The sequence below is a fragment of the Hakea prostrata genome, chromosome 9, assembly GCF_041222555.1.
Source record: "Hakea prostrata isolate BN-2017 chromosome 9, UWA_Hpros_2, whole genome shotgun sequence".
Lineage (NCBI taxonomy): Eukaryota > Viridiplantae > Streptophyta > Magnoliopsida > Proteales > Proteaceae > Hakea > Hakea prostrata.
The window spans coordinates 463,956-485,246 of NC_142608.1; the positions used below are offsets into that span (position 1 = coordinate 463,956).

A 21,291-nucleotide genomic window follows, 5' to 3' on the forward strand; every position below is an offset into this window, starting at 1 on the left:
GTGAATTGTTTTCTCAACCTAAAATCCTCAATACACCAAGGGCAAAAGAAAGATTAGTGCACTCATTTTAGCTATATTAGGCGTGGGAGAGAGACTATTACATATACTATCAAGGAGCTAGAGTCGAATCTTGACCTCTTTACTAAGAGGCCTGAGCAAACTCTTTGATGATTTTATTGTTGTAAATGTTGGTGGAAGTACAATAGTATAATAATTCTGCAACCATATAATAATTTACATTATTATTACGATTATTTTTTGGATTAAGCATCTATGTAACATAAAAGTAATTTATTTCATATGAAAATGAAAAATATATGGTGATTTTATTTTTTTCTTGGCAAAGAGAATTTTATTGAATAAATCATTATGACCTATTATTATAGAAAGCACATACTTCTTGGAATCATAGAACGGAATGTGACCAATCCGTTGTACACAAGTGATAGGGCCTTCCTTACTAAGGAGTCAGCTACTACTGGTTGACCGCTCACTTCTTATGATTTTGGGCAAGGCATGCATCTGTCGTTGAGTGCCCTACCCGTAGTACTAAGATTGGTTACCTAAACAGCTACATGGAAGCATGCACTGTCCTGACGCAGAGCTATATGTTTGTGGTGTTTCTTAAGTTTGATTTCAGTGCTGGGCAATTAACGTGCAACACTGTACAACGAATAGTTGAGATCTCCACCGAGATTTTGATCTCGAACGTCGGTTTCACAAAAGTGTGAAGACGCACTGCAGGTGCTGCGCAATTAAGCAATTTTCATGTTTCCATCCAACCAGAAGGTCCGATATAGTTTGTCCTTTCCTCTTTTATCATCTGATTGGATGATGATTGGGATAATATTTCATGTGGCAGAGTATAGGGACAAGGTTTCTGTTTATCCGTTTCAAAGTTCTGGTATATCATATCCATAAATAACAGAAATTTAGAGCCACTTAGAGAGAGAGAATGGCAACAGTAATTCTGAATGCTTCCATGCCGCTGCAAAGGTCTTGGAGGAAAGCTTTCACTAGGAAACGAAGCCAGAATTCCAGAACGTTGAGGGCTTGTCTGGCCGACGGTGATGCACTTCTTAAAGCAGCCCAATACACAGTAAAATTCCCCTTCGATTGTCTTCACTGTTTTCTATTGTAGTTTGATTTTTCTCTTTGCCTATCTTTCTAAATTATTTTCTGGTTGAAATCTATCCTATACTGCTACTGTTCTGCAAAATATTTCTGGGAGGAAGATCAATCTAGTTAATTTGTGAAGTAGAAAGGCTTGGAATGGCTTGTTGCTTTGATTATTTTGTGAATTTGGTCTACGTGGGATGCTTTGATTTGTTGGTTACTCCATCAGCGTAAAAAATGCTTTACTTTGTGAAAATGGTTGAAGAGCTACTTTGATTCGGCTTCATCATCCATTTCTTGCTGTCCTTATTTCATTTCATTATACTGCCGACTTCATTTTAGTTGGGATATGGCTGAATTTGTTTTTGTTATTGTTGGTTGAAAAATGCTTTGACATTGGTCCAATTCAATGGATTCCCCAATAAAATGGCTAGAAGAGAATCACTTCACCCCCATCCGGTGCTCAGATAAAGGGGCCACCAAGACAAGTTTCCATTGTACAACCTTTCCTGGTGAAGCATATGTTGGGAACTGATGCACAATCATGAAGAAGAACACAAGCAAAACACACTCACAACCATAAGGAATTTTCCATGGTTAAGCAAGATTGCCTACATCCACCCGAGAGAAAGAGACTTCACTGTTTCTTGAAACCTCACCAATCTCATACCTTACAAAGTGCTACTTTTGCTTGCCCCTCTCTTTCCTAGGTTCTCCCATAGAGACTATTTATAGGAAAACCCTTATCCCCATACAATTCTATTCCTGTACAAGTAATCAACCCAAAATCTGTTTCAGCCAAACTATAATTATATGACCCACAGAATACAAAATATACTTATACCCAAAAAAAAAGAAAAAAGGTAACACAAGACATACCCAAACCCAACAGTATACTGTCTACAAAACACTGTCAAGAAAACTGGAACTTCTCCCTTTGTTGCATTCAGTTCTTTTTGTTATAGAGCATTTTGAACTTAAGACTGGGTTATGATGAGAGCTCAGTGAAGCAGATTTACTGATGATCTTAATGCATGATTTTTCATCATCTAGTTAAATATAAAACTATATATGTTAACACTTAAGCACTGCTGTATACTCTGTGTCTAAGTGCTGTTGAATTTCCTATAATGGTACTTTGTCTGGTTCCTGGTTCCTCTATTACATGGAGAATCTTACTAATTTGAGGAAAATAATTTGTTTTCAACACTCCAATTATTGCTAAAAACGAATAAGAGATGGGAGTCATGGGACTAAAGTCTGGAAGGTGAATTCAGAGGTCAAGAGGGCATATGAACTAGATAAAACCATTTAAGAGCTACAGTTTATCTGCTTCGTGTAAAATGGGTGGATAAATCTGAGGCAGATTGAGCTCTTATCAGTCAATATCTCTTGAGATGTCCATGCCATAGAGATGTTATAGACTGTGTTGATTCATGTAACCTTTACCAGCTGCTACAGGACGGGATGCAGTCTTATGTATTGTACTGTAATGAAACTAAAACTTTTTTGAAGTGTATAGGTGATATTCTTGACATATACAGAGACTCCTATATGGCACCCAACAACAAGAAAACATCAGTCCATGGTTAGTAACTTGTGCTGGTCAACTAAAATACCTGCTGCTTCGATGTAGGTCAAAGTTCCAAACCCTCTTTGTGCCCAAAATGTTCGTCAATGTCTCCCAAATTGGTCCCTTAGCCCATAGTTCAGTTACATTGGCTACCATATCTATCGACCTTTTTTTTCTTTCTGGAATAATATTAAGAAGAGCTTTGCACTTTAAGATTTGAATCACAGAAGAGTAGTGATATACAATTTCAACATTGTGTTTGTACTGCATTAGTTTAGCTTATGAGTGCACTTCTAGTGGGCCTACTTTTCTAGTTCTTTTTACTTACAAAAGAAATTTTGACGTGTAACTTAAGGAATAACATGGATATAATTTGGGATTCTTGCAGGTGGATACTTATATCAGAAGTGGAATGGTGGTTGGATTAGGATCTGGTCATGCTTCGTGTTTGGCCATAGAATATTTGGGCCGGCAACTTAAAGAAGGAGCTTTAGAAGATATAATAGGAATACCCATGTGAGTTTGTTCTGCTCAACTCATTTTACAAAAAGCTTTACTTGTTCCCTCTTCCCCCTGTACAGAGAGGACCGGGAGAATCTTTGTTTCTTTAGCCCTTTCCTATTTTTAAATTGATAAATTTATAATTTTACTGGAGATGGAAAATTTGAACTTAATGAACCTTAGCAACAACCTCAAATAAAAAGGTTTTCAAAGCTTTGGAGTATTCTTCTTGCCTATGGGATTCTCATTACAGTGAATTCATTTGATTTAAGGAATTGGAAATTTTGGCATCTACTGGAATGGTATATAATGTTGTAAGGCTTTTGTTACTCAAAAGAACCACCCAATCTTGGTGGAATTAGTGGAAGTCATTGAAGGAATAGAACAGTTTGTCACAAAGAATATCTCCAACACTTACTGGCTTCCAAAAGCTATTGGAAATAATTGTGGTTTTGTATTATCCTATTCTTGAAGGTCCAAGATTTCTATGGGGCTGACATGGCTAAAAAACTTAAGGCAATTCTTCTGGTTTGGACCAAGGCATGGCAATCCTTATAGGATGAACAGAATGAATTCAGCATTCTAATAACTTGCACTCTACTGTTTGGATGCTTGAAAATATCAACTATAGTCTCCTAATAATCAATTTTAATGGTAATCACAGTCAATAAAATTCTCGGAACAAACGGAGATCTGAAAATACTCTGTGGTGTTATAATTGATGAGAACTTCAGAAAGAGTTTCGAATCTTCTTGAAGGGCACCTTTTAGAAGATTCCAAGTTCAAAATGAATACAATCAAGCTTGAGTACCACATATTCATTGGAACGTTGGAGTAAATTCTTGGTTGCAGATTTACCATATGCTTGCACCTTGACCAAATAAACGATGATACCTTCATCAATCACACGCCTGCTGCACCCCCCCCCTCCCATAAAAAAAAAAAGGGAGAAAAAAAGGAAAACCAGAATTTCCCACATTGGATGGGAATCTGGTAGCATTCAGTAGACAGTGAGAATATACAGGTCATTAAAGTTTAAGTAGTTCTGTCATATGTTACCCTTAGTACTCTTGGCATTCCAAATTATGCATTTCAGCTCTTCTTGATTTGAAGAGACACCAGCCTATCGAGCTGGCCATATATTTAAGTTAACTTTATTTTTGGGTTGTTTCGGTGTGGCAGAAGATAGGAGTTAATGTGTTGCCTTCCAGTGGAAAGAATAGAGAAGAGAAGAAAAAATTGGGGTCATACCATTAACTAGCAAGAGTTGCACTAACTAGAGAGAGTTATGAAATAAAATTTCTATTACTTACTTGGTCAATGGAAAGAATAGAGAAGAGAAGAAAAAAGAGAAGGATACAAGTAAGCATCCCACAGTCCCTCTTTAGTCCTTGATTGGAATCTGGCCAGCCATTATTTGCAACCTACCGATAGTCTTGCAACAGTTTCTTAACCACACTGATATTTAGGCGAAAGCTAATACTCTATTCATTTATTCCCCACCACAAAAACCCCTGTGGGGGCAGGGCACCCTTTCTGTTATTAGTTACTTTTTCCAAATTTTCCTGGCACAAAGGTTAAACAACCTGGAAACTGCAGGTCTGTTTTTGCTTTGTAGTGTGAGTTAAGTTCTTCTATCTTTTTTCTTCTGTCTGAAAAATTGAACTTCCTGGAAGCTGCAGGTCTGTTCGTAGTGAAAGTGAAGCTGTGAAGGCACGAATCCCAGTAGATCAATACCAAGAAAGCTCTCAAGTGTGCTCGCATTCTTATTGTCCAATAAGTTGCATTTTTTATGGGGTTTTGTGAGTATTATATGTTTTAGTGTGGTCTGGCTGCATGTTAATTGAATGAAACTGCATATGAACTCTCTTCATAGTTCTTTTCTTGATCCATAAACAATACCTGAATATGAGATTTTTTTGGGACTTGCCATGATATTGCTCTCTTGGAGATTGATTTTGCATTTAATGATGCTGATATGATGGAAGAGGGAACACTTATAGGAATCATCGGTCGTCGGAAATTGCAAGGTGGTGAGTCCATAATCCAAGAGAAGGTGAGTCAGTGTACTCTTTCCTAGCTTGTTTCTGTTGGTTTTGATGAGGAATCAAGCTTGGGTTCAAGAAATAAGGTTATCTGAGCCTGTGACTTGAGATTGCCCCTGAGATGGAAATATCCTTAATGGCAGATTTAGGTTGTGTTTGTTGAAACTGGAAGTCTTAACTATGGGTTTTATTTTATTATATTTGCAGTCCATTGTAGAGAGAGCTGGTGAACTTGCATTTCTTGTTGCTGAAAGGCAATACACGGGACATCTAGATGGTTCAGTTCCAGTTTTGGTTCATGCTGTAAGCTTTCCACCTCTAACACCACTCTTCATAAGATGAAAATCAATTGAAAGAATGTTACACAATTAACATATCCTTTCCTTTTGTCAGTATAACTGGTTGCAAACTGCGGAAGAAATTGATGACTTGTTTCTAGGAGATGCAGAGGTCTGCCTCTCACAAAAGTCAGCTGCAATGTTATTGTGACGATCTTTTCCCTGGTTATATTTGCTTGTTTGCAATTCTTTATACTGCATCTGTTCCCTGTTTCAATATAACAGTCCTTGGTATGGTTCTCCTACCAAAAAGTACTCCACTGGTGAATTTCTTTTCTGGTGAAGTAAAACTGTCCTGTCCCTGGTCCCCTGCCTCCTCTCACCCCACCCTGCCCTTCAGAAAATATTATAAAAACTAAATAAATAAATAAATAAAAGACAAGTACTTCATAAAAAAAAAAGATCTTATTTAGAGTCTATATGAATAACTGAAGGGGCCTCAATCCAGCTATTTATTATCTCCTTTTGTCTTATTGGATCCCAAAATAAATTCAACAGCTAGAATTATGTAACCCCTTCTTTGGACTGGGAGAAAACCAACAAGAAATAGAAAACATGACCTGTTGAACTTTGCAGCATCTACATGATGATCTTTGTGTACGCCTGAAAATGTCTGTTACCACTAGCAAATGATGGGCTTCTACTCTAGGAAGAGTAGAGTTGACTTTTTAACACAAGTGAAAGATTAGCACCCATCCTTGACAAAAACATTGTGAAAAGATTCAAGGTGAGAGTATGGGACTGACAGTATCACTGACGAACATCAAATTTAAAAGGAGATGGAATGCAACTCAGTTCAAGATGCTAATTTTCTTTACACCCCCCCCCCCCCCCCCCCCGCTTTTTGAATCATTGAAGGTATGGAGGAGACCGGCTATGGGACATGCTGGTCCGCTGGGTGGTGCATCCCCTTTAGTTACCAGAGATGGGCATAATGTTCTGGATCTTATCTTTACTTCTCCCATACAGAATCCAGGTATAGTACTGCCCTGAGTCTCCTTTGCTTGTTAATAGTATGATGATGCTTCAACAAAATATAAGCATATGCTAGTATGAAGCTCAGAGATGTCCATGCTCAAACTTGACTACTTTGACATTCTTATTGTTTTGGTTCTCTCCCCATTGCTTACGATGGTTTTTCAATGTTAATGGCAGCTGAAGTTGCAGAAAGCCTTAAAAAAATCGTTGGGGTTGTGGACCACGGAATTATATCTGGAATCCCGTTAGTCTTATAATCTCATGAACCTTTTTATATAACGATTAGAAGATAGCTATTGTTTCTGGCATGCTGATTATATTTTTTAAGATTAATATTCAAGTCTCTTGCATATTCTATACATATATTGCAAATCTATTGCTTACAACTCTCCTTCCTGAGTTTTTATACTGGCATTGCAATGACAACATATGCATACCATCCTAATCACAGTTTTCCAAGTTGTTATCTACTCTTAATTTTCTGTTATTGATATGCTGCAGTTGCACAGCAATAATTGCTTCAGATAATGGGTTGAGGATTGTTAATAATTTGCCAAAGAAAACAAGCAGGGGCTTGTAAGTTTTAAGTCAGAAAATGCTAATGCGATTGCTCTTAGTATTGATTCCCATTGAATCTCTCTTCAGAACTTAGGTAAGAATAAAGTGTTATTACTTGGGAATTCTTACTTTTAATATGGAAGCAAGTCATTTTCTTATTTGATATTCAATTTATTCATTTGCAGAATTCTGGCCTTCAGTCAGTCAGGATCCCATGCAATGGTTCCTCTCTCACAATTTGTGGCTCTACTCAATTTTCTTTTATGAATAACATCTGGAAAAAAAAAATTAAATAATGTATGCAAGAACTGGTTAATATCCACATTGGAGAATGAGGGACAGAATCAATATTTTTACATAAAGATCTTACAACTGTTTCTATTTACCGAAAGGACATTTGTTTCACTTTACTTTTTGCACCAGGATTGGAAATTAGGCTCAGTGATCTCCTGAAATGCCCAACTGCAAATATTTCACAACCAACTGGTTGACCAGAACGAAACTGAAAGAAAGGAAAAATTTATAAAGCCTAGACCTTTATTTTGTTGCTGACTTCCAAACGACCTTCACCTCCCTTGCATACTAAGGGTATATGACAAATTTGAATCTAAAAATGTGAAATATGGTCAATTTAAGGGCATGTTTGAATACAATGAATCTAGAGATTTCAAATCTATGGATTCATGAATCTGAGACTTATACCCGTTTGGTAGTGAAAATCTTCTGGATTCACGAAATCTAGAGATTCATCTTTTTACATTAAAAAGTTGAATCTATAGATTTATGGGTATGTGATGAAATTTAGAGATTTCATTGCTACTATAAAAAAGCTAAAATATTTGCGTATTCACAAAAATTACGTTGACCAAATAATTTTTTAGGATGAATCCACAGATTTTATTCCACAACTGTTTATGAATTATGACTCCATAGATTTGAAATCTATAGACTCATGTAACAAAACAAGCCCAAACCATTTCTTATGTATCCATATAGTCAGGGTTCTTGACATCTTCAAATTGATGAAAACTTGGGTGCTGACTACTCCCAATTCCCTTTGATTAGGAAAGAATTTTCAATTGTCTTTTTCGTGTCAAATGACATAGATTTACAAGGTTTTATTTGATTCCATCTTCAAAAGAATATCATACTTTTGAAACAAGTTGCCCTTCTTTAGCCTACTCTGTTGGAAAGGTTTTCAGCCACAGAAAGGTTTTTCAACCACCAAGGGAGATTGGCTGATGAACAAAAACTACTAATATCACAAATATTCTAAAGAGTTTTTCTTTACATATCATGTGAAAGAAATCAATTTTAATAATGTTGTCCCCTTATTGTACGAAATCATTCTTACCCCAAAGTCTGAGAGTGGATGATTAATGTAGTTAATCCATTCATGTTGGATTATAAAAATACCAGCCAATATGTTGTACCTGGAAAGATTATAGTGCATTAAACTAGATATATTTTCCCTTAACATAATATATATAACCAAGGTGAAGAAATCTAGCTATATAGCAAATTATATCATACGATTATTTCAAAGAACCGTTTGTTCTACAAGAGATAGGTTCCGTGATTAAGGTAAGAAATTCATTCACATTGAATTATGGAAAATGTTAGCCAATGTGTCATATCGTGGATTTTTAAAATATTATTATTTGGATATTGTCCCTTAACAAACTTTTTACAAGTCTTCTTTGCAGGAATGATTTTTTCGCCCTTTAGGATGACTATACAGCTACTTCATAAGTATGATTCAGAGGTGAAATGAGACACTTTAACCCAGAAATTAAGGCAATGGATCTACCAACAAAGACATAGTGCATGGCTTGGTTTTACCCTTAAGAGGTTTAGAATAACTTTTTTCTGCCTTATGCTTCTCATTTTTAAAAATTGATTGGTGTGTGTTATGCTCCTTTGAGCATATTAGGTATTGCATAAGAGGTGCAAGTTTCATGCTAATGGTCGAAAATCACCTTGACAGTCCGAACCCACCCTGAGCTTGATCAGGGTTTTGGGATCAAAATTCTAGCCCTAAAGGCGAGCCCAGGCTGGCTTAGGATTTCTTTATTTAGGGCTAGGTCAAGTCATGATTAGGTGTTTGACTAGGGCTGACCTGGCCCAGCCTCGCCAGCCTTGCCTAGCCTATCCTGATCCAACCTTCTTATAGGTTATTTTTTCGGTAAAAGTAGGGCAATAATATGGAGTTATGCATTGTCTTGTTGTCTTGTGTTTAGGGTAAGGGCCAAAGCCAGGATTAAGGCCTGGCCTGACCCTATAGGCCAATGTCAAGGTTAGGGCTCAAGGCCAAGGTTTTGTAAAAGCTTGCCACCCCCAACTTGTTGCAGTCTAGGGGTAGTAGGATGTGCTAAGATAACAACAAATAGCTGGGCAGCCTGATAGCGTATTGAGCTTGAGCCTTTGTCTTTTTTTAATTATTTCTCTAAAACAACTTTTGCAACATTTACTTCTTCTGCCTAATTGTCATTTTGGCATGAAGCGTCGGCTCTTGTTGAGTGCTAAACCAAAATGCTCTTGGACATAAACTGATTTCGAATGTATCAACTTATTTAATTGTATTTGATTTCATTTAAATGGTTGTTTATCATTGTTCACCACGAGTGCGAAGTTCAGTCTTGGACGCTCAAATTCGCAAAATTCTGGATTTGATTCAGGGTCAATCTATCCCACTATGGTTAGAAACGAGTTAGGTGGTCGACAGGGTTAAATATGCAACCTGATCAACCTAGCTTAGAAAAGCTCAACCATATTAGGGTCAGAGTTAAGTTTTTCAAAAGCCCGGCCCAACCTGACTCTATTATAATCTTATCATCATGCATTCCTTTATTTTCAAGGTTACATGCGCTCTAAAGTTTCGGAGCCATTTTTTCAATTTCTAGTATTGGCGGGATTTTTGAATTTTGAATTCAGGCGCACTCTTATAGTTCTAGAATGTCCTATGTCGTATTATAAAATGATCTCCTTGAGCTCCCACATCTTCATCTTCAATTTTAAAAAAACATCTCGTTCTTTTTTCTTTGTTTTCCTTTAGAGAGTTAAGGTTTTCTATCTTTGTGGATTTGAGCGTTTATTTGAGTTAGAATGAAATCTATGCTCCATATTTTTGCTAGATTTCTTAGGTTCGAGTCTTTATTTGAGTTAGAATGAAATCTATGCTCCATATTTTTACTACGTCAGGTTTTGTTCGACAATTTTGCTTCTTTTATTTGTCTACTTTGATTTCATTCGCTATTTCTTCATTTCCAAGGTTCCTGGGTTCCATTTTTTTAAATTCTGAATTTTCGTGTAATTATAATATTGTACAATTCTATAATGTTGAAATGTAGTATTACATCCTTATATAAGGTCTTGGGATGCTGTATTTTCATCTTGAAGTTTGATGAGTAATGGTTTTCCTTTATTTGCAGAGTAAAGCAATCCTATTGTTGTCAATTCAAGGGCTTCATTTGTATTACAATAAAATTGATCTGGCCTCCACGTTTCTGTTTACTCAGATTTGTTGATTAGTATACTTGTCCAATTTGATTTGATTTAGATTTGTTGTTTTTCCTTGTATAGCTACTATTCTTGTTGCCCCCAAAATTGATAACCTTAGCTGGAGCATCAACTTGCTTTCTGAGATTTTAAATCATTCATGATTCTGTCAACGTGCTTACTATGATCACGAAGATTTTTGGGTGCCTTGACCATGGTGTATCCCTGGTGTTCACCATTTGAACATAGGATTTTTTGATGAAATTATGATTCCAAAATCCACTAGACTCTAATGGGAACAACAGGGATACACAATGGTCTTGGGATCATGCATGATAGATCCATACAATTCTTTTGGATGTATTACATGATCCAGGTGAGTTTGTCACTATTAGCAACCTTGATCTTCCACCAATTAATCCCATCTTTGTCTTGTTTTGTTTTGTTTTTTAATAGAAGTCTTTCTCCATTTTTCGATTAGATTAACGTTTAAGCAGGTGATAGAAAAAATTCAGATCAAACAGATCCTGGTAACTGTCTCAAAGAGAAGAATATGGCTTTTTATTAAGGCTGATGAGCTCTCCATTTCCTATTTGATGTTGAGGCTCGCATCTTCTCTTTCATGCAAAAGAAATTTTGAAGTACTAGCTTGAGATGTTCATCCTCTTCAAACATTCATGATGGACACAACATTTCTTTTTTTTTTTTTTTTTTTTGGGAAGGAGTTCTTAATTGGACAGAGCGTCATTTGTTGTAAAATAACCATGTCAAGTAATAGTTTACATTAATCTATATTTCTCAGTTGTTTTGAGGAGGTGGGGGAGGAATCATGCATGGAGAATGAATTCTATGTATATGTAGCATTCTTTTTTTTTTTTATCTTGACCCTCCAAAGTTATGGTTTTCTTATATGAACATTTGTGACCACCGAAAGTTATTTATCCCTCGATTTTGTCAATGAGTGATCCTGCACCCCATTGTACTGCCTACTTTTATTCTATACCTAAGAGAACTTCTACTGCATCAAAACTTGACATGTAAATAGGGGTCACAAAGGTTTATTGTCCAAAATTTTTCTAAATGACAGATTGCTATCTTGATAGTTTATTAGAAAGACATGAAGCTTGGTCTCATCACCGAAAGGAAGGAAAAATTTATGCGGCCTAATTAAACATTTATTTTGTTGATGACATCTGAAGGACCTTCACCTCCCTTTCATACCAGTACGAGTGGTGATCCCTATGGCTATCTTTCTTCCTATCTCTTCCCCCCGGGGGAAACCTATAAGTTTGCAATAGATGGTTCAAATAAGAAAGGGAATAAATGATCGGTAATGGAAGGTGTGGGGTGCATGGGCATGCGTGAGAGGGTACATGACTAAATTTGAAACTAAAAAGTGTAAGATATGTCCAATTTATATATACAAGGCATCACCCTGACCCCAAGGATATTTGAACTCTTGACTTCATATCATAAAGTGTTGGTCTTTGCCAACTAAGTCAACCTTGGGATTTAAACTACTTCTTGAGTAACCATGTAGTCATGGATGCTTTACATCTTCAAATTGATGAAACTTGGGTGCTGATTGGAGGATCTCGCATTGATTTGTGAAGTGAATCATACTGTAGATTTTCTTGCAAAATCCACTGCAAAGGATCAGACTTATTCCCCAATTGGGGTTTGGCTTGAACATATTCAAAATGAGTTGCAATGGGATGATGGAACTCCCACGGTTCAGGTTCAACTAAGCTATGGATTGTTTATGCTTTCTCACTGATAAAGGGACAAGTGAAGTTGGGTGTATATGGGGCAATTGATGTTGTAGGAATGAGTGTTTTGGTTCTATTGTATGTGTAATTTGTTTCTTTAAAATTTAATAAAGTCCAATACTTTTATTCAATTTTTTATTTTATTTTTTAAATGACATAGATTTACAGGGTTTTATTTGATTCGATTTGCAAAAGAATATCATACTTTGGAACAAGTTGCCATGGTTTACCCTAGCATCCTTAAAATTTTGGATACCAAAACGGAAAAGGTTCTTAAACCACCAAATGAGATTGGTTGATGAACGAAAACTAGTTATATTATAAAAATTCTAAAGGTTTTTCCCAAACAATTTTGGATACCATAAAGGGAGAGTTTTTTCAACCACCAAATGAGAAACTAGTAATATATAATCTTAATAAAATAAAATAAAATAAATAAAATTTTTTTCTGTACATACCATGGTGAAATAAATGAATGGCAATTATGTTGGTCCTTTATTGAGCGAAATAATTCTTACCGCAATGTCTAAGATTTGATGATTAATATACTTAATCCATTCACATCAGATTATAGAAATCTTGGTTCATAAATACCAGCCAGTGTGTTTTGTCATAGACAAATTATGGTGCATTTTACTAGATATATTTTCCTTAACAAGACATATAACCAACGTGAGGGAATCTATAGCCAATTCCAAGTGAGGAAATCTGTAGAAAAATTTTGATTTTTTTTCCCTTACAAAAGAAATATGACCAAAGGTGAGGAAATCTATAGCCAATTATGTAGGATGCTTATTCCATAAAATCGTTTGGACTACAAGGGTTAGATTCAAAGATTAAGGTAAGAAGTTCATTCACAATGGATCATGGAAAATGTTAGCCAATATGTCATATCTCGGATTTTTTTTTTAAATATTATAGAGCATTATTAACTGGATTGTCTTGTCCTATAAATAAAATATTTATAAGCCTCTCTTTGCTGGAATTACTTTTCCCTATTAGGACTATACAGTTTTGCTTCATAAGTATAATTAATTTAGAGAGTAAAGGGTGATGCTTTAACGTAGAAATTGAGGCAATGGATTTGCCCAGAAAGACATAGTGGGGCACTTCACCCTTAATAGGTTTACAATAATTTTTTTTGTTGCCTTTGTGCTTTTTTTTCCTTTACCAAAATTGATTGGTGTATGCAATACTTCTGTTAAGCATAATAGGTATTGTATACATAGAGGGTGCAAGTTTGGCACTGATGAATGGAGGTTCGAACCCACTATGAGTTAGAATAGGGTTTGTGATCAAAATTCTAGTCCTAAAGGTGAGTCTGGGACGGCTTAGAGTGCCCTTGATTAGGGCCAGGTTGGTCAAAATTAGGTGTTTGACTAAGGTCAGACTGGCCTAGCCTCACTTAGCCCGATCCAACCTTCTTGTAAGTCATCTTTTTTTAAAGGTACAAGTATGACAATGGTATAAACTATGCATTGTTTTATAGTTTCATGGTTAAGGTTAGTGTTAGGGTCAAGACCAGGACTAAGGTTTGGGTTAAGGCTTGGCCTGACCCTATAGGACAGTGTCAAGGCTAGGCTATTATTGTATTAGGGTCCAGGCGAAGATTAGGAATGAGTTAGGGTCAGGACCGCGATTAGAGATAGGATTAGGGTTAAGTATGCAACTTAGCCTACCTGGCCCAGCCAAGGTTGGCCTTATAGGGTTAGGGTCAAGCTTTCCAAAACCCCAGCCAACCTAATCCTATTGAAGCCCTTTTATCATGCGTTCCTTTATTTTCAAGGTTACCGCGCTCCAAAATTTTGGAGCCATTTTTTCAATTTTGGTGGATTTTTGAATTTTGAATTTTGAATTTTGAATTTTGAATTTGAGCGCACTAATGTAGTTCTAGAATGTCCTATGGCCTATTATATAAAGGTCTCCTCGGGCTCCTTCATCTTCAATGTTAACAAAATCATGTTCTCGTCTTTGTTTTTCTTTGGAGAGGCAATGTTTTCTATCTTTGTCAATTTGAGGGTTTGTTTGAGTTAGAGTGAAATCTAGGTTCCATATTTTAATTGCCTCAAGTTTTTGTTCGAGGTTTTTGCTTATTGTTTTTGTCTACTTTGATTTCATTTAAGTAGGTTATTTCATCTTTGTTAGCATAGCTGCTCTTCATGTTATCCACACAATCAATAATTTAGTCGATATAGAGTGGAGAACATGTTTATTAGGAGTATTAATCGTTCATGACTCCTCCAATATGCCTTCTTTGGTGATGAAGATTTGGTTTCCTTGACCATGGTGTATCCCTGGTGTTCACCATTTGACAATTGGATTTTTGGAAAAAAAAAAAATGATTCCAAAATCTTTGTATTTTAATGGGAACAACAGGGATACACAATGATCCTGGGATCATGATAGATGCTGTTCAAACTACTTTTGTGATCTGGGTGAATTTCTCAATATTCTTCCTCAATAGTAATTCTAAATATTCATGTACATGCTTTTTTTTTTCTTTCTTGAAACTTACTGTTCAGGAAGTGAATATAGGAGATGGCTAAAGGAGCAAGACATTTCATTTCATGATTGATAGTTTTGGTTATCTGAACCCATCAGAAGTGATTCATTACCTTTGCACCTTTTCCCTCATTCTTGAGCTACATTTTTAATTATCTATTATGATGGTTGAGGAAAGAGATCTTCATTTTGGTTGTTCAAATCTATATTACAGATTCGATGGTTCAGCTTTCGCTTTACGATGAAGTGTCACCAATGACCATGGAGTGGTTTGACGTCCCCAGATGTGAAGGAATACAGGAAATGACAAGCATCACACATATAGTGGACCCTTATTGTACTAAGTCATTCTTACCCAATCTCTGATTTTTGATGATTTATGTACAGAATCCATCTACATTGGATTAAGAAAAAAAAAGAAAGAAAGAAATTTGATTCATAAATACAGGCCAAAAGGTTGTACTTTACATAGATTATAGAACATTTAACTAGAATTTTATATCCAATTTATGATATTTTTCCTTAACAAAAGAAACATAATTAAGGTGAGAAAATCTATAGCCAATCTTCAATATTTTTCTCTTAACAAAAGACATGACCAAAGGCGAGAAAATCTATAGCCAATTATGTCAGTCGCTTAATTTTCAATAAAAACTGTCTATTCTACATGATTTAGATTTGATGATCAAGGAAATAATCCATTGCATAATAAAAAATGTGAGCCAATGTACTGTCATATATCGAATCTTTGAAATATGTTAGTACATTATTAATTGAATATTGTTCCTTAACAAATATTAATTTATGTCTTTCTTGTTGAAATCTTTTTTTTTTTATTTTAGGAAGACAAAAATGCTATGTTTCGTAGCTATAATTGGATGGCAAGCAATTCAGATCCTCTCTACCTGGGCAAGCCATCCGCCCAATGCCCCCTTCACAGTTGGGTTGACAAGTTGGCTAGCCATGTGTAAGGGTGGAGGGATGGGGTGACGGTCAGCTTGGGTTGAGAGACTCTAGACTCGATAGAGGATTTTAAGAGACACCCTAACCTAGAAATTGATGCAATGGATCCTAGAAGAAAGACAAAGTGTCACCTTTATATATTGATTTGTGGTCTCTTGTTTATTAATTTTCCTTTGCTTCTTGTTCTTCCAAAGTTAATTGATTGATGTGATGCAATGCCTTTTTTAGTATACTGGATTTTGCATTTTCCTTTTCCCTTGGAAGCATTTTTAAACAACAAGCAACAGATGGATCTAACTTGCCACTGTATTTCGTTTCTTTATATTTTTCTATACAATTTTTGCAAGTTTTATTTTCCCCCCTAATTATTATCATTAGGTGATGCATGGTTCTTGTTGAGAGCTAAATTAAAATGTTTTAAAACATGATCTCATATTTTAGTTGTACTTTATTTTATTTAAATGGATGTTTATCATTGTTGCGAGTTTGACTTAATTCATAAAGGCTCGAAACGGTGAAATTTTGGACTTGATTTAGGGCTACCCAACACTTTTGTGTTTAAAAAAACAGGATAAGGCTCGGCAGCACGATTAGGGTTAAGCATGCAACCTGGTCTGGCCAAGCTCGGCCTATAAAATCAAGATTAGGGTTTCCAAAAGTCTGGCCGACCCAACCCTTTTGTAGCCCTATCATCAACAATTACTTTATTTTCAAGGTTACTGGGGCTCCAAAGTTTTGGAGTCATTTTTCAATTTTTAATTTTGAATTCATGCTCTTTTTTTTTATTCTAGAATATACAAGTCAGTTCTCTTCTTAGTTTTCCTTTAAGAAGTTAAAATGTTTTCTATCTTATGGTTTTGAGGGTTTGTTCAAGTTAGAATGAAATCTAGGCTCCATATTTTTATGGAGTCATACCAATATGCCTACTTTGGTCATGAAGGTTTAGATCCTTGATCATGGTGTATCCTGGTGTTCATTATTTAACGATAGAAATATTCGATGGAAATATGGTTCTAAAAATTATTAGAATTAATGGAAACAACATGGATACACAATAGTCTTGAGATCATGATACATTCTCTTCAGACTGCGTGATTGATCTTGTTAATCTCTCACTCTCCTAAATTTAATTCTTTCCATAAGGGGTCAAGAACCCCATGTATTCAGGTACACGTTTTTTCCTTCTTAAATTTCTCCGTTCATAAAGTTAATACACTTGGGAGATGGTGAAAGGAGCAGACATTTCATTTCATGATTGATAGTTTTGGTAATTTCACCCCATCTTTGGTAATTTCATTTTTTTTGGGGGTGGGGTTGGGGGTTGAAATTGATAATTTCACTCCTCAATGTTCAGTGCATCCTTTCAATTATCCAAAACTAAAAGCCTAGCTACACCACTTTCTAGATTTCTAGTCATTCAAAAAATTGAAGTCTTTGAAATAGTTTAAGATGAACAATTCAACTGAAGTAGTATAACTGAATTTGTCTTTTAACGTACCAAGGATATTTATCCAACAATGTCTTAAGCAAGTCATGACAAATAATGTACGTATATCTGTCTTTTTGGCTCAACTTGGGAGTTTGGCGATTCATTTCTAAACCAGACTAAACAGACTTTATATACAAAGTACTATTGTTGGAGTAGATAGAATGCTTTATTTAGAAACACTACTCTACCAAGTTTTGCAGGCAAATATAACAATTTTATCAGCAATAGAAGCTGAGGGAGATACGGAAGAACATTTCCCATTGATTTTAATTTTTGGGTCACTAGCTGGTTAGCGTGTTGCAATCAATATCAGTCGGAGGAACTAATTAAGTTAAAATGTTAGGTACGTTTAGGGTTTAGCCTTGCCATGATTGCAAAGCATCTTCTCTTAACTTCTTTTTCTGAAAAACATCAGATCTGGTCTAAGTTCATGTATATAAATTGGTTAAGGGTGTGATAGAACAACAACCCAGGTGAAACTCAATACAAATGAGTAGCCAAAAGCACTGCATTTCCAAAATATGGAAGCAGCTGAGCGGGGAGGATAACTGGAACAACATGTTGGATCCGCTCAATATCGATCTCCGGCGATATATTATCCACTACGGGCAAATGGCTGAGGCTACATATGATGCTTTCAACTCCAATAAGATGTCGAAATACGCCGGAAGCAGCCGGTATGGGAGGTCGGATTTCTTCTCTAAGGTGGGTTTGGAGATGGGCAATCCATACAAGTATGAGGTGACCAAGTTCCTTTATGCCACATCCTCAGTAGACATGCTAGATGCTTTCATGTTGAAGTCTTTGTCAAACGAGGCATGGTGCAAGGAATCTAATTGGATAGGTTATGTTGCTGTGGCCACTGATGCAGGGAAGCAAGTTTTGAGCAGGAGAGACATTGTTGTTGCATGGAGAGGAACAGTTCAGCCACTGGAATGGGTTGATGACTTGAACTTCATCTTGGTCTCAGCTGATCCTATACTTGGGCCTGATTCCAGCGATGCAAAAGTGCATCAGGGCTGGTACTCCATGTATACTTCCAGTGATCCACACTCCCGTTACAATAAGTTCAGTGCAAGAGCTCAGGTAAATTATTTAACTCTAAAAGATGGCTGTCAGTTAAGGAGGAAGGCTAGCTCTATGATCATTTTTTTATTCTCAGGTATTGGATGAGTTGAGAAGACTAGTAGAAAAATTCAAGGGAGAAGAGATCAGCATAACTATAACAGGCCATAGCTTGGGGGCAGCTCTTGCAACACTAAATGCAGTAGATATAGTTGCTAATGGAGTGAACAAGCCCAAGAACCAACCCAACAATGGCTGCCTAGTGACGGGATTCGTCTTCGCCAGCCCCCGTGTTGGAGATGCCAGTTTCCAGAAGTTATGCTCCGGATTAGATGATCTCCGATGCTTGCGAATTCGCAATTTTCCCGATATTGTTCCTAACTTCCCATTCTTGGGATACTCTGATGTTGGACAAGAATTGGTGATCGACACTGTGAAGTCTAATTACTTGAAGAGTCCTGGAAATTTTTCGAGTTGGCATAAATTGCAGGCATACCTGCATGGTGTGGCTGGCACACAAGGTTCAAAAGGAGGTTTCAAGATGGAAATTGATCATGACATTGCACTTGTGAACAAGTCTATGGATGGGTTGAAGGATGAATATCTTGTGCCTGTTTCATGGTGGGTTGAGAAGAACAAGGGAATGGTTCAAGCGGCTGATGGTTCTTGGAAATTAATGGATCAGCAAGGAGACATTGATTTTGGGCTTTGAGTGCACATCCATCTGATATTTTAGGCTTACAGTGTCATTATTGCAATGGACGAATCCATCCTTTCATCAGCCTCCATATTGCTTTACTACTAGCCGTGTTTGGTAGCTTGAATGGGAGAATAAAATTAATCTTCCTTCCAATTAATTAAATCATAGAGAAAAGAGATTTATTATTTCTAGTCACTGGCTGGTACTTTTAGTCAAGCTTGACTGGTAGTTAAGATAAAATAATAGTAGTAATGACAATAGTAATACAATAATATATAATCTAAATAATAGAGTCGAAAACCTCCAAACAAAAAAAGTCCTGAATCAGGTTGTTCTGGCTTTCCAAGAGTTGGATAGTAAGCAATCATTTAGATTTTCTATATTGTTATAAAATTAAGTTTAAACCCAGTGCACAAGGTTCTCATGTTTAGCAGAGGTTATACGTAACTTTACTCCCTTTGCAATAGCATAATCGATATTCCTCAAGGGTCAATGGTTTTTATCATTCTCTTCCCTCTAAGCTTTCCATTATAGAAGTTACGCTTTTGCTTCAGTGTAGAGCCAACAACTGGATGTACAGCCATATTCTCACCTTAATCCGAGTCATTTAATTCAACGGCTGAGCATACAGCTGCCCATCCAGCCGTTGATTGTAGGAACAGCTACTACACCCAAGCAAAGCCCTAAAAGAAAACCTACATGTCCACTATATGTGTGATCAGATAGAGCTACAAGTCAACCACGTAGAGTTGGGCTCCATATATAGCCCTCTTTCTTTTATGTGATAGATTATAACATGTAAATATCTATTGTAATCACCCATTTCTCATTCTAAAGCACTAATGAGAGTTTCAATCTTGTTGATTATGGAGCCTAGAATCCCATAACTGACATGGTTCAAGGTACGAAACCAAAGGGATATTCTAATCAACTTAAACCTGAAATTCAATTTTCTGTTATTTTAAAGTCTTTTCTTGAGGGTTTAGGGTTTTCGAATTTATTGTTTAGGGTTTAGGATTTAGAGTCTAGTGTTTAGAATATCCAATAAAAAAGAATGTACAATAGTACTTCAAAATCTTAGAACAAATATATAAAGAGAAGAAAAAAAAATGAGCTGATAACCGATCTTACAATCCATATGATCTTTGATGTCCATTTCATGTTGGTTGGGGAACCAAGAAAGAAGATCAATGATTCTTGAAGGGTGTGCAAAGATGAATCCAATAGATGAAATTATAGGAAACTTCATTGTGATTAGTATTCTCAAAAATAAGGCTCCATTTTTTTGGTTTTTCTAGTAAAAATATAAAGCTTCATCTCACTAAATGGTTTTTGACATGCACCTAATTCCCATGCATTGAACATTTCTTTCTCTTGAAAATTAGTATTCATAATTGATGACGATACTATAGTGCTTTGAAAACATAGGTCACATTTTTAACTTTTATTTCTTTGCTTCGTCCGTTTTATTTCTTTAGAATTCATGCCTCAATCACCTCTTCCTTCCTTGTATGAAATTTGTTCCTCCTCTTAGGCCTATAGTCAGATTTGGTGTTTTTTTCACTAGACTTTGCTTTGTTTCTTTGTTCTATCTTTCTCCATCTACTTTTGCAGTACTTTTGCAGGGATTTTCTCCTTTGGGACTGTTGAGTAAAGGATGGAGATCGAGAAGTGTCAGGCAGTTATGATTTGTTTTATTGTTTATATAAAAGATTGCATGCAAGATTTATGCGTGGTATGGAACCCCATACACTTCAGATTCAGTTGAGCACAGTGAGGTAACTTATACAATAGGCAAGACTAAACATAGAAGGTGTTACATAAGAAAGATGTTAGGGATGAGATCACTTGTATATATATATATATATATATATATATATATATATATATATATATATATATATATATATATATATATATATATATATATGGGTAGATAAAGGGTAAAGAACTACTTGATATTCAGTTGTTAGGGACAAACTACATGAAGTTATGATGTAGAAATGACAATGAACAAAATCAAACAAAAGATTGGATAGAAAGTGGAGAATTCTATTTCTCAAAAGTTTATTCAGAGAAACAATAATATTCAGGTGCTCTCCAAAAGATGCACAAAACATGATTCATGTTTTATAGTGTCAAAAAACCCTAAAACAAAGTAAACAAAAAATTACAAAAATGCCATTTAAAACAGTA

General features: G+C 35.9%; 2 protein-coding genes across 3 annotated transcripts; both read left to right on the plus strand.

Annotated features, from left to right (window-relative positions):
• The first annotated feature begins 830 nt into the window (after nt 1-830).
• Nucleotides 831-7,705, plus strand: LOC149003864 (NagB/RpiA/CoA transferase-like superfamily protein). Of its 2 annotated transcripts, none has more exons than XM_089169300.1 (10): nt 831-1,099; nt 3,078-3,205; nt 4,867-4,942; nt 5,142-5,246; nt 5,443-5,538; nt 5,629-5,685; nt 6,432-6,549; nt 6,729-6,795; nt 7,053-7,203; nt 7,295-7,705. In XM_089169300.1, exons 1-9 carry the CDS (start codon nt 956-958, stop codon nt 7,129-7,131), a joined length of 870 nt encoding a protein of 289 aa, XP_089025426.1. In that variant the 5' UTR covers nt 831-955; the 3' UTR covers nt 7,132-7,203; nt 7,295-7,705. The 2 variants fall into 2 exon arrangements, with proteins under 2 accessions (XP_089025426.1, XP_089025428.1); XM_089169302.1 differs by having other exon boundaries at nt 854-1,099; nt 4,873-4,942; nt 7,295-7,704.
• A 10,168-nt stretch (nt 7,706-17,873) lies between these two features.
• On the plus strand, nt 17,874-19,107 carry LOC149003865 (phospholipase A1-IIgamma-like). The gene is made up of 2 exons (XM_089169453.1): nt 17,874-18,416; nt 18,493-19,107. The coding sequence occupies exons 1-2, from the start codon at nt 17,889-17,891 to the stop codon at nt 19,105-19,107; spliced, it is 1,143 nt and encodes a 380-aa protein (XP_089025579.1). The 5' UTR covers nt 17,874-17,888.
• The last annotated feature ends 2,184 nt before the right edge of the window (nt 19,108-21,291 follow it).

Coding starts and splice junctions, on each gene's coding strand:
- LOC149003865 (XM_089169453.1), top strand. CDS start 17,889: ATGTTGGATCCGCTCAATATCGATCTCCGGCGATATATTATCCACTAC. Junction 18,417..18,492: donor AGTTCAGTGCAAGAGCTCAG/GTAAATTATTTA, acceptor TTTTATTCTCAG/GTATTGGATGAGTTGAGAAG.
- LOC149003864 (XM_089169300.1), top strand. CDS start 956: ATGGCAACAGTAATTCTGAATGCTTCCATGCCGCTGCAAAGGTCTTGG. Junction 3,206..4,866: donor GATATAATAGGAATACCCAT/GTGAGTTTGTTC, acceptor ACTTCCTGGAAG/CTGCAGGTCTGTTCGTAGTG. Junction 5,247..5,442: donor AGTCCATAATCCAAGAGAAG/GTGAGTCAGTGT, acceptor TTATATTTGCAG/TCCATTGTAGAGAGAGCTGG.